Source organism: Desmodus rotundus, chromosome 13 (genome assembly GCF_022682495.2).
Source record: "Desmodus rotundus isolate HL8 chromosome 13, HLdesRot8A.1, whole genome shotgun sequence".
NCBI lineage: Eukaryota > Metazoa > Chordata > Mammalia > Chiroptera > Phyllostomidae > Desmodus > Desmodus rotundus.
In genome coordinates this window covers 91,175,481-91,188,844 of record NC_071399.1, presented here as the reverse complement: position 1 = coordinate 91,188,844, position 13,364 = coordinate 91,175,481, and the positions used below count along the sequence as shown (strand labels likewise).

The window sequence follows — 13,364 nt, the reverse complement described above, 5'->3', positions numbered from 1 at the left end:
CTACAACTTCTGAAGGGCCTGCATTCTGAAACTTGTCTTCACTTAAAGCACAAGTTATTTTACCTATTATACTCACTTATTGACTTAAAGATGAAATCTCATGCAATTCTAAATCTCATTACAAACTATTATCACTATAGCCTAAATTTAAAAAGTAATTACCATTTTTAATTGCTTACAAAAAATCTACATCAATCTCATGTTGAAAGCAGTACTTTCTGAAAAAAAAAAACCCTGCTGTATATTTTACTGACTGCCCATTTAAACAAAGTTTACATTACATAAATTGTTAACATTTAAAAACAGTTATTTCTCCCCCATAAAACTCATTATGCTAAACAGATGGGAAGAGTAATTTTACATGGGAAACATACTTCACAGCATTTAAGTCCAGTGTGGCATACAGGTAATACAAGCACTTCATCCGTTCCGTAGTTTCCAAATTATGGGGAACCATGTACTGAGCAAAGATCCGCTCCACAAGCAATCTACGAAAGAACACAGAGAAGGCACTGCCTTGGTTTTTTAAAAAGTATGTATTAAATTTGTACATAAAATTTCAAAACACTTAAAAAAACATATGAAAGTAATTTCTGCTTTCCGAGTGGAGATGAAAGTTACAAATCAAAGATTTCTTCCTGTGAACACAGGGGCCAGTCAACAATATTGTACTATGTGTGGTGCCAGGTGGGTACCTGAAATATCGAGGGACCCCTCTGTAAAGTATGATGGTCTAACCACTATGCTGTACACCTGACACTATTACAAAATAATGTTGAATGCAAACTGGAATTTAAAAAAACGAAAAAGAAAATGATAGGGGGCAAAAAAGAATTTCGCTGGATGTACTAGAAATAGTACTATACCCAGCTAAGATAACTACTTCTGCATTACCTTGGGCAAGTTATATATCAAGAACTCAATTTTATTATCTAAAAATAAAGTATTAGGAAAAACCACACCAGGTCCTTCAAAATGACAAATTCTAAACATCTGTAAGTTAAAAAAAACTATAATGAAATTTTTAAGATACTTTGAAGGTTCATAGTGTCCATGATGAAAAAAATACCTTGTTAAAGTACAAAAAAGGTGCTATTAAATCATAACGCAAACCTTCAGGCACTGATGCTGCACACTCAGAAAGTCTAAAGACTTCAATTTTGTAAGATAGTAAGTATGGAATTGCTTGGAGTGCCATGTTAACCTAAGACAGGCTCTAGGGTTTACAGTCTACTAATTATTCAATGGGTAGGATACAAAGATCTAACTTTACACTGGAATAGAAAAATAGAAAGATTATATTCAGATGTGTATATACACAAACTTATAAACTGTGTTTTTTAACTCTGAGTAGAAATTGTTTTTATTTAAAATGTCTATAATCCAAAGGGTTTATTTTCATTTAAATCTTATTTGAAAAAATTTTATTTGAAAAATAATTGTGATCCTTCTAACATAATTACCTATGAAACAAAATGTAAATTATAATTACATACATTCCTACTTTTAAATATTATTCTGTTCTAAAATAATACATAAAAATAAACATAAAAGCTGTATCCATCTGTAAAATTATATGCACATTATTGCTTCATTTATGGCTTTGAAGGGAAGAAAACTAGTCACTCTGTACCTTTATTTTGTCCTTAAAACTGAGGAAAGAGCTGATAGTTATAATGAAAATAGTTCATCTAAAAAACAGATCAACATTATATAACCACCCCAAATTTTATACACAGTACCCTTAACTTACCGATCATCAATACTATTTTGATAATATATATGTAGCAATTTGTCTTTGATCCATGAAATCTGTTTTGCAGCATCTTTTCCAGCTGCTGACTGTAAAGCATACTTCTTATAAATTTGGGCAAGTCCCATCATGGCTTCTTTGCGCACTCTCCACTTAAAACAAAAACACAGGTGTTAACTTATAACGTAAAAATGCTTCCATTACATTAATTCAGGAAAGTCTAGGTTTCTAATTTTTAATAAACTTTACACAATTTATTTTCATCAAACCTAAGTTACTGGATATCAATTAATAACGAAAAGATAAAAAACACAACTATCATTTTAATATACCTACTATGTAAAGTTTAAATATATCAACATGCATAAAGAATTTTAATGCTTTGGTATCTTAAACCCATCACCTACCCTAAAAATAAAAGTCAAGCACAATCTACATCGAGTCACTTGGAACTGGTAGGGGAAGCATGCTGCCAATTTTTAAAGGCAAAGAAAGAGTTGATTGGATAAATTGTAACTTATCCCTGATAATTTTTTCCAAATTATGGTGTATATTAAGCATACTTACATTAAAGGTATACATGATATTGGCTTTATCAAACACTGTAAAGATACTTGAGTGTTTCATTTTATATATCTGAAAACCAAGTTCAAGTATAAGAAAAGTATATTTAACTATTTAAATACATATTGGCCCTGACTGGTGTGGCTCAGTGCAGTTAGTGCCAGCCTGGGAATCAAGGAGTCGCCAGATAGATTCCCAGTCAGGGCACAAGCCTGGGTTGCAGGTCAGGTCCCCAGTGGGGGGCGCAAGAGAGGCAACCACACAACGATGTTCTCTCCCTCTCTTTCTCCCTCCCTTCCCCTCTTAAAAATAAATAAAATCTTTGAAATAAAGTAAAATAAATGCATTGGCTATACTACAGTATGTGTAAAACTGCTTATTTTAGAATGAGTTTATTCTTTCATTTTACACAAACACAACACTATAGTCGGTAGGATGTCAGTAATGCTGAGAACTTCATCAATCTGCACAGATCATTCATTTTTCCTTTGCAGAATGTCATTCATAGCAATATCCTTCCCTTGTTTTCCTTGAACTGCACTCGATTAAAAACAGTCTTATCCATCCACCACATAGGTATTAAAATAAAAGACTTCAGAAGTCTTACTCATAAAATAAGTTCAAACTGTTTGTAAAAATTGCATCTCTTAATTCTCTGTCTTATCTCTAACTCTAATTCCCCAAACTGCTGTTTTAGGAGAAATTAAAGATAGATTATATTCTAATACTACCGAAAACATAGATATATTCAATTATTTTTGGCACTCAATTAACATTTGTATCAATGAACCAAGCAGCCCTAAAATGAACACAATATGATGATAAAAAATATACGTGAACTATGACCCCAAGAACACACACTTATCTCAAATTCCAAATCACTCTGCAAGCTGTTTTTCCCACCATGATACAAATCTCTTTTTCCTTCTTTATGCCCTTTGGCCTTTTCATTGTTTAATACCCCAATGAGACCGACAGTAAAGACTAGTCTATCAGTTAAAGCGAGTTGTTCTGACACCCACGGACTTGGAGGGGAAAGCGTGCACTTCCTGCCCACCTATTCTGCACCCACCATCAGCACCATCAGAGAAGTAAATTATGGAGACAGCATAATCAGCATTATAAGCAACTACTGAAATACTGACGTTACTTAGTCAAAGCTACGCACAGCTCCCATAGGCCTCCCAATTAAAAACATCAAATATTTCTTTATCCTTCACCAAAATTACCCTGACGTATAAGTCCGTCAGGTCCACACCATGGAAGGAAGGCGAGGCAAGGGCAGGAGAGGGGCGTGAGCACTCCCGGAAAGAAGCCCAGGCCCCAGGGAGCTCAAGAGCCCCCAAGCCTACTCTCCAGACCCAGCTCACTAGCGAAGCTCCCAGAGGCCCCGCAGGAAGGAACGTTTGGGGTGACGGAACCCAGGCTAGAAGCATGTCCAGTTTGGCTCTGCCGAACTGAAGGCGTCTTTTCTTTTCCTATTCCTTGGAAGTGGTAATACAACCGCACCCACAGGAAAGAAAAGGAGAGCGCCAACAATGGGAGGGAAGCTGTGTCAAAGGCCCTCTAGAAAGTCAAGGGCGTACAAGCTGAGTATCTGACTACAGCTGGGAGACGCCTTACTTTCAGGATGACAACAAACAATAAAGAAAAAGTAATAAAATTTAACATAGCAAAAAGTAAAACCTTTCCATATTAAAATGCCTATCACCCCCCAAAAGGGATAATTATATTTAAATCTCAATATTTTCAAAGAAAATACTATTAAACTTCAAATATTCACAATGAAAACCTATAGTAATTGTTACTCCTACTCACCCGTTTGTCTAAAGTTCTCTCTCTCACAAAATTAAGTAGGTGATCATTGACCAGAAGAATATCCTTTTTAGCAGCTGTAACTATAGACACAATAACATCATGTCTAATAGCTTCCTCAGGGTCATGTGATCTCACTTTAAGATACTCTGAAAGATAAAATTTTGATTAAAACGGAACTTTAAAAATTAAAATGTTTTTTAAAAATTGCATTAAGACCTTTGAAAGTAAAGCACAACAAAAGCAAACCCAAGGAGAACGTTCCTGTTCCAAGTAAATTGGGAGCAGTAGAGGTAGGGTGGGTGGGAGGGAGAAACAAAAAAAGGAAGGTCAGTCCTTCCACCCAAACAAAATAGTCTGCTCCCAGCCGATCTGCAAATCCCCTCCCCATCTGCAGGGCAGGGCAGTTGCTTCGAGGGTTCCTACCCTCATGAAGTAAACAAACCATGTACACGAACCAAGCAGCATATAGACATTAAATATTTCACCTCTGTTTTTTTGTTTAAATGTTAAAATACTCAGGACAAGTGTTTCTACTAGGAAGGACTACAGTGTTCAAGTTTCTCTTCTTTAATCAGGAAAACCTTCAGCACGGTGACTGGGAGAATGAAACGGAGATATCATCAGGAAACAGGAGTACAGGCAAGACCATAGGCAACTCCATGGAACTGAACTAAGAAAGGCCAAAGGGAAGACAGAGGGGGTGAAACAGTTAAAAACCGTGAGTGCCTGTAAGAGGGTCTCAAAGTTAAGCAGGGGAGTTTGGACCTGGCCCTGGGAACACTGAAAGAAAAATGAACAATCTTCAGTAATCATGCATTGGGCTTAAGAAACAAGTCACACAACTAAATATAAATTTTAAAAATAAAATATTCAGCCCTGGCCAGTAGCCCAGTTGGTTAGAGCATTGTCCTGATATGCCAAGGTTGAGGGTCCGTCTGCCCCCCGATCAGGGCACACACAGGAATCAACCAGTGAGCCTATCAGTGAGTGGAACAAACAAACAACAAATCAGTGATGTGTCTGTCTCTGTCTCTCCCCCTTTTTCATTCTCTCTGAAATCAATAAATAAAAATAAATAAAATATTCAGCTTTTTTAATAATAGGACAAGATAAAATTTCACTTGGATTTGGAATAATAAATATAGCCAGCCTAAACACAACAAACAGCACTTATGATCGTGAGTAAATTTACCTCTCTGTAAAATAACAACTGAATAAGTATAATATAAACATCCATAAAACTACTGCTCAGGTCTTAAGCCTGTCCACCCTGAACACAGGAACTATTCTGAAAAATACAAAATACCATATGTTGCTAAAAACCTTTTGAAAAAACGGAAAGGTTATTTTACCTTACTAAAAAAAGTTATTTTTAGTACTGATTTCAAATGGAGTGTGTTAAATATATCTCAATTTCATTTCCCCACCAATTATCTCTCATTATACTTGTTTTGAATGCAATACATGTTATTTTAGGTTCAATTAAAAAAAAAATCGCCCTGGCTGGTGTGGCTCAGTGGATTGAGTGCCAGACTGCAAACCAAAGGGTCACCGGTTGACTCCCAGTCAGGTCACATGCCCAGGTTGCAGGACAGGTCCCCCAGTAGGGGTCACGCGAGAGGCAACCACACACTGATGTTTCTCTCCCTCTCTCCTTCCTTTCACTTCTCTCTAAAAATAAACAAATGAAAAGCTTTTAAAAACTAAAAATTCATTAAAAAAAAGAAAAAAACCCAATGACACACATGAATTTTAAGATGAATCCCTATTTCTCTAAAACAGTTATTCATAAAGCAGGTATACACAAGAACCATAACGTATAGATATTTACTGTGCGGAGAAAAAGAAAATAGAGGAGAAAAAAATTCTCCTCTATTTTAACAGCTACTAAGCATGAAAATGCATCTAATACGCTTCACAATACGGCCTATGTCCCTGAAACTTGGCTAAAGATATAAGGATGTCTCTCACACACTGTAGAGAAGATAAATGTGTGTGTTTAGCACATATTTCTCTCAGCTCACTCCATAAACTCTAAGAAAATGTCTTTTAAATGGAACAAGTAATGAGAGAAGAGATCATAGCAAAAGAGATTTCCAACAAAACTGTGGCAGATGAATGACTGGTAAATGCCAGAGGAAAAAGGGAAAGGGTAAAATCCAAATGAGAAAGAAAGCAAACAAACAAACAGCTCAATTCCAGGGTAGAAGAGTCCTGTAAGCACCTGGAAGTACCAGGCACGGAGCTAAAAGCGAGGCAGAGATGAAGACTGCAGCTGAACACATGAGTGGTCGGAAATTTGCATAAAGTCAGACCCCTAGATTTTTCAGAGTTTTTAGCCAATTACAAAAATTAAAATGTCCCCAGAGGCCATTAAAAAACATAGGAAATCATACACTATAACATAAATGTTTCATAAAAAATGAAACTACATACAGGGTCCTGCAGAAGGAAGGCCTGCTTAAGTGTGGTTGGTAGGGTCATAATACGGGTGTGGTAATTCATAATTTTATTTGGAACAGAGTTCACCTAAAACATCATATGGTGTGCTTGAGTGTGATACTGATGTTAACAATTATATGCTTATGATTCTGTAATGAAAAACGGGGCGTTATTTGTGCCAGATCCTGTATATTCAGTCCTCCATATGATCTGTTCAACACCAGTGGATTCAACCAACCACCAACAGAAAATAACTGATGACGGGGTGGGGACGAGCACCTGTTACAGCCCTGGCCAGGGAGCTCAGCTGGTTAGAACCTCATCCGGACACACCGAGGTTGCAGGTTCATGCCCTGGTCAGGACGCAGAGAAGAATCGAACCAATGAATCCACCAATAAGTGGAACAACGAATCAATTTCTCTCTCTCTAAAAATTAGTAATTTTTTGAAGTTAAGTTGATGAAGTGTACTATGTCACTAGGCCCACAATGGCTATGTCTGTACTAAACATGTAGTTTTTTTCTTGTCATTATTCTCTAAACAATGCAGTTAACAATTACTTACATAGAATTTACATTGTATTAAGTATTATAAATAATCTAGAGATGATTTAACGTATAGGGTAGGATGTGTATAGTATATATTTTCATATATAATTACATGCAAAACTAAACCACTTCATATAAGAGACTTAAACGTGCTCAGATTTTAGTATTTACATGGTGGAGGTGAGGGAGTCCTGGAACCAATCCCCATGGATACTGAGGGACAACTGTCCTGTCTTTAGGTAAAGCAAAAAATAGACAAAAAAGGAGGTTCTATGCAAAGGAACCCCTCAAGGTGATCCGATCGTAATTTCTAACTCGGCAAGCAGGTCATGGTGGGCAATCAGGCCCGGGCACATAACTTCTTTAAGGAAAGGTTTTAAGCCAGCCATGCCTACTATTCTCGTGCATCTAGGTTAACAAACCTTTGAAATACCAGGAGTAATACCCTTTAGACCCAGCAATCCTGCTTCTGGGAATACATCCGAAGGAATCCAAAACACTGATTCGAAAGAACAGAAGAGACCCTGTGCTCACTGCAGTGTTTTTTACAATGGCCAAGACACGGAAGCAGCCCGAGTGTGCCTCAGCAGAGGAGTGAATAAAACATCTGTGGCACATGCACACAACAGAATTCTACTCGGCCATAAAAAAGAAGAAAATGTTACCCTTCGCAACAGTACTGATGGACCTGGAGAACATTATATTAAGGGAAATGAGCTACTCAGAGAAAGACAAATAGCATATGATTTCACTTGTATGTGGAATCTAATGAACAAACTGAACTAACAAGGAAAATGGGGACAGACTCATAGAGAGCAGGATGACAGCTAAGAGGGGGGTAGGTTAGTGGGTAGAGGGATCAAAAAAAAGGAAAAAGGACTCACGGACATGGACAACAGTGTGGAGATTGTGGTGGGGGGGAAGGGGTGATAAGGAGACTAAATGGTAATGGGAAAAAATACAAGAAAGACTGAATAAAAAACAATAAAATTAAAAAAAAATGTAAAAACAGTAATACCCTTGGAAAGGAGAATTAACCCTCGATAGAGCACATAATCTTGTTAACTATCCTGTAATCCAACTTCCGAAGTGCTTCCTCACACCTTCATAATCTTCCTCACTTTCCCTCAATCTCCAGTGACAAACAGAAACTGCGAACTGTTATTCTCGGGGGCATGTGAGACCATGTGCCCCACATGCGTTGTCCGTTTGGCTCACACACACTCTCATACAAATTCACTACCGGTTTGGATGTTTCTCATGGAGACAAAAACATTCAAAGTAATTGTAAGGACTAATAAGATAAATGGTGAAATAACTCTTATCTAAAGTATTTTTTAGATAGCTATAAAAAAAATCTAAACACCTACTACTTATCCCATAATAACTGTGCTTTGAAGTTCTGACTATGTAAAAGCACTTAAAATTTTTTATACTTTAAGAAGAAATCCAGAATACATATAAAATTACTGTAATTCAAAAACAAAAATAATCAACAAGTCAAAAAAGATGGATTCAAATTGAAACATACACTTTGCACAAAAAATAATGTATCGATATGCACACAAAATGATGCCCCGTCTCACTAGTTGTTAGGAAAAGGCCAATCAAAACCACTCAAGAGCAATCCTCCCAGGATGGCTGAAATCAAGAAGACTGATCACACAAAATGTTGGTAAAAGACACTTTGTAACTGACTCTCAAACATTTCTGATGTTAAGTGGAAAATAGTACAAGCAAAATGGAAAACTTAGTAGTTTCTTATAAAGTTAAACATGTATTTATCCTATGACCAGCAATTTCACTCCTAAATGGTTCCAAAGAGAAATAAAAACGTAAGTCCACAGAAACACCTGTACAAGAATACTCACAGTAATCTCAGTCACAATTACCCCAAACCAAAACAACCCAGACGTCCATGAAAAGGAAAAAATGAATCAACACATTATGGTGCATTTGTAACAACACAATACTACACAACAATAAAAGATAAATAAACTCAGAATATAAGAATCACAGACACTAGCAACTAGACTTTCAAACTCCCGAGAGGACACTCTCCTCTGGGGAGTCTGAGTAGTTCAAGAGGATCATCCCCGGGCTCCCCAAGAATAGCCAGGCTAGCTGTCCTACGTAAAGGCCAGAGGCAACCTCGCCTGCCCCTCAGAGCTTTCTGACCCACTCCCTCTACTCAGCCCCCGACTCCTCAGTATGGGCAAACAGCCAGACCGTCGAGCGTTTAAAAAAAACCTTGATGTGGGAAATAGAAAAGCAAATATAGAGTGGGGAAAACAAGCTGGCTGAAACATTCTGTAGGAGGAAGAAAACTAGTTTTCTCAGACTACTGTGTGCACGACAACAGACACCAGACACCAGAGGAGGCCTCAGGGGAAGGCACACCACAGAGGAACGAGGAGGAGGAAGACAAAGGGAGGCAGACAGCGGCACAGAGGTCCTGGTGTGGCCTGCACGCACCACCAGAGAGGGCAGGGGAAGGAAGGAGAGGGCCGGGGAAAGAGGAAGAGCAGACCATCTCGGGCTTGGTGCTGTGAAGCAGCTCACAGCGCCAGCAGTCACGTTCAGGTGTGAGCAGATGGGCAGAGGGTTCCAAGCAGGGTATCCGCCCTCAACCCCTGCCAAAAGATGAAACTGATAAATGTGTACTGTTGAAAGCTGATAGGAATTTAGCAAAACCTGAAAGCATTACTATGACAATCTGTTGTTAAAAATATTACCAAAAGCCTACACTTTGATTTTTATCAAAAGGAAGATTTAAGAAGCAACTGTGAGCAAATACTGTACAGAAAAGCAGTTACAAGTATACTACAAGTTGGTAAAGTTTTAAAAAAAGAAAATAAACAAGCAATAGTGTGACATATGAGACGAGCGTTCAGAATTAAAGCTTTCAAAGGCCCTTGATAGATCAGAAAGAAGCTGGAGAATTCTAATTAACTTTGTAGACTTCATTAACCTAGTCTCCAAGTGCATGCAGAAAAAAAAAAAAAAGTCAAAGCAAATTATTTAAGCAGAAGAGAGAAAAATAGAAAAAAGCATGAAAAAGAGAACAAAAATAAGATATTAGGAATCAGATAAGCTATATTAAATTCAAATGCTATTTCAATGAAGTTTTCCAAGCACATGACAATACTATACATAATTTATGGAGAAGCAAGCACGTGGCACACACAGCTAGAAAACCGTTAACAGGATGCAAACCAAATGCAGTAGAGTGGTTACCCTCTGTAGAAGCAACAAGGAGGGTAGTTTGTGAGGGGCATTTTAACAAAATCTAAAATTTATTTGCCTTTTTTAAATCTCTAAGCAAACACATCAAAATGTTAACATTTCTGAGAAATACACAGTAACTATAATATTCATCTGTATTTTCTAAACTATTCCATAATTTAAAATTTAACAGTAATAGTCAAATACATGATATTCTCATTACTACATAAATATAAAATTCTGAATTGCCTTATACATATTTCAAAAAACTTACTTTCATTTTATGATGGCTAAATTACTTTACATATTAATGACTCTCACCCAAGTCTCAAAATATTGGAAAATGTTAAAGTCTTATAATTTACTCAAAGTTAAGACGTGTTCAAGTTGAAATGCCTGAAATTCTTTTAGAAATACCCTTAAACTATGAAATTAATCTTATATCTGATATAACCAACATTTTATAGGTGCTTCCATCCTAAATTGGCACTAGGAGGTAAAAAATTCCAGCTTCACAGAGGAACTCTAATGATGACGAATTGAAATAAGACTTTACCTATAATAACAAAAAAGGTTGTTTTTTCTCCCAATACATAAAACCAATTTTTTCACCAATGAGCATGCAGAAGTTATCTGCTGTGATGGGCACACAGTACCTGTTAAGTCCTTTGCTAAGTCGGGATGGTTCATGAGACAGTGGCTAGCAAATTTCACACATTCCAGGCGTATGGGTACGTGAATGTCATTAAACCTGATAAAATACAAAGGCAGAATCACCTTCAAAATCAGAGAAATAAATGTGTGTTTAATTTGCAATCAACTTCTACCTGTTTCTTTGATTAAAAGAAAAATCTGCATAGGATAATTCTAAGTGGACTCAGACAATTTATCCAAGTTTTTGATACACTATTTGTGTACAAATGCTTTGAAACCTCCTTACCAAACTAGGACAATGTCCACGAGAACTCTTTTTTTAAGGAACGATACATATTTGGCTTAAATAGAAGAATTAAAGTGACAAAATTTTTTCTAAAATTTTATACTTTCAAATGTTCTTTTTAATGAAAGTATAATGTATGTACATAGTTCATACTTTATTACATAAACCCCATACTATGGAAAGAAAACTTTTCCTCAAAGTATTCTTTCTTAAACATGTGGCATTCACAAACATGTGGTAGATCTTGTACTAAACCCCTTATTACTTTACATGGTTCTAAAATCATGCCCAAATTAGTTCTATCCATTTAACCATCACAGTTATGACATGCCCACTAATGTCAAAGACAATTTTTACATGGCTTTGCATGGAGTTTTATGTCATTGATATTAAAAGAAAAAAAATACAAAGTAATAGAAAGGTGATAAATTTAAATTAGGCCTTTCCTTCCAAAAAACCTATAAAGTTGGGTAATCCAAGTCCTGATTTAAAGATATACTGAATATCTATGTGCAAAATTGTAATTTTGTTACATTATATAAACAGATTTTAAATTGAGTGTCATAATGTAATTACACTTATAAAATGAGTTACCTACAAAGGAGTTCCCATAAGACTGTCAGCTGATTTCTCGAAAGAAACCTTGCAGGCAAGAAGGGGCTGGAAAGACCTATTACCTCTCTCATGAGTCAAGAAAGGCAAAGACCTACATCCAAGATGACTCTACCCAGCAAAGCTATCATTTAGAATGGAAGGGCAGATAAAGTGCTTCCCAGATAAGGTCAAGTTAAGGGAGTTCATCATCACCAAGCCCTTATTATGTGAAATGTTAAAGGGACTTATCTAAGGAAAAGATGATCAAAAGTATGAACAGTAAAATGACAACAAACTCACAGCTATCAACGAACAAACCTAAAGAAAAACAAAAGCAAACTAAGCAAACAACTAGAACAGGAACAGAGTCACAGAAATGGAGATCACATGAAGGGTTATCAATAGGGAGGGGAGGGGTGAGAATGGGGGAAAAGGTACAGGGAATAAGAAGCATAACCGGTAGGTACAAAATAGACAGGGGAAGGTTATGAATAGTGTGGGAAATGGGGAAGCCAAAGGACTCATATGCAGGACCTATGGACGTGAGCTAAGGAGGGAGGAGTGCGGGTGGGAGGGGGTGTGCAGGGTGGAGGGGAATAAAGGGGAGTAAAAAATGGGACAACTGTAATAGCATACTCAATAAAATGTATTTAAAAAAATAAAAATTACCAAGGACAAGATAAAAAGAAAAAGGAAAATTATAAATACGACCAATCATTACGAGCATTCAAAAATTCCGAAACAGAACACTTCATTTTTATGATTTCAGAGAACAGTATTAACTGTGGATGGTGTTTTAAATACATTACTATACATAGGTACAAACTACGTTACTTTTAAACAGGGCACCAAAGTCATATACCTGCCCAAGTAACACTGCCAGAGGGGTTTGTTCTGAGAGGCCAGTTCTGAATCCTTTGCCCCAAACATCTTGGCCAGCAGCCTGACGACCTGCAGCCGCTCCTCGTTGTCGTTGCTCTGCAACGGAAGAGAGCCGCCACTTTAAAACCAGAGGGAGACACACCCAGAGCAATTTTCTCACGACTCCCTCACCCACCAACTGCAGAGAAAACCCTTCACAAACTCCAGATGGAACATCACACGTAAAAATGCCCCACAGACTTTTTATAAAATTAAATCTCCAATGCGCTCCTCATCTCAGGTTATATTACAGCAGTACTCCCTCCATGAAAACACACTCTAAAGTTTGAATAAATGTTAGAAGTCCCCACCTCCCTTTCATTCAGAGTCAAATTCAAAAACTAACTTTCCTCAAACCAGTCAGGACACTTGACAGACTAGCTGGGGTTTTTAAGAACAGATTCTGACCGAGGCCAGGCCCTCAGCAGAGAGAATCCCACGCGACTGTCCTGGTTAAGCTGTTTGCAGAAATAAGTGTGTGCTGAAGTCTCCCGACAGAGCGCTCAGTTCACGTCCATACACCAGATTCCTAACGGAGTCTGACCATATGATGGGGCCC

General features: G+C 37.2%; 1 protein-coding gene across 7 annotated transcripts in view; it reads right to left on the bottom strand.

Moving 5' to 3' along the window:
* Positions 1-13,364, bottom strand: part of PDS5B (PDS5 cohesin associated factor B) — a 134,084-nt gene that overhangs the window by 64,069 nt on the left and 56,651 nt on the right. For all 7 annotated transcript variants that reach the window (XM_045201077.3, XM_024568410.3, XM_053916444.1 and 4 more), the window contains exons 9-13: positions 12,747-12,862; positions 11,007-11,101; positions 4,136-4,281; positions 1,754-1,905; positions 375-488 (exon numbers count right to left, since the gene is read on the bottom strand). In XM_045201077.3, the coding sequence (XP_045057012.1) occupies positions 375-488; positions 1,754-1,905; positions 4,136-4,281; positions 11,007-11,101; positions 12,747-12,862 (623 nt within the window). The remainder of the gene's footprint in view (positions 1-374; positions 489-1,753; positions 1,906-4,135; positions 4,282-11,006; positions 11,102-12,746; positions 12,863-13,364) is intronic.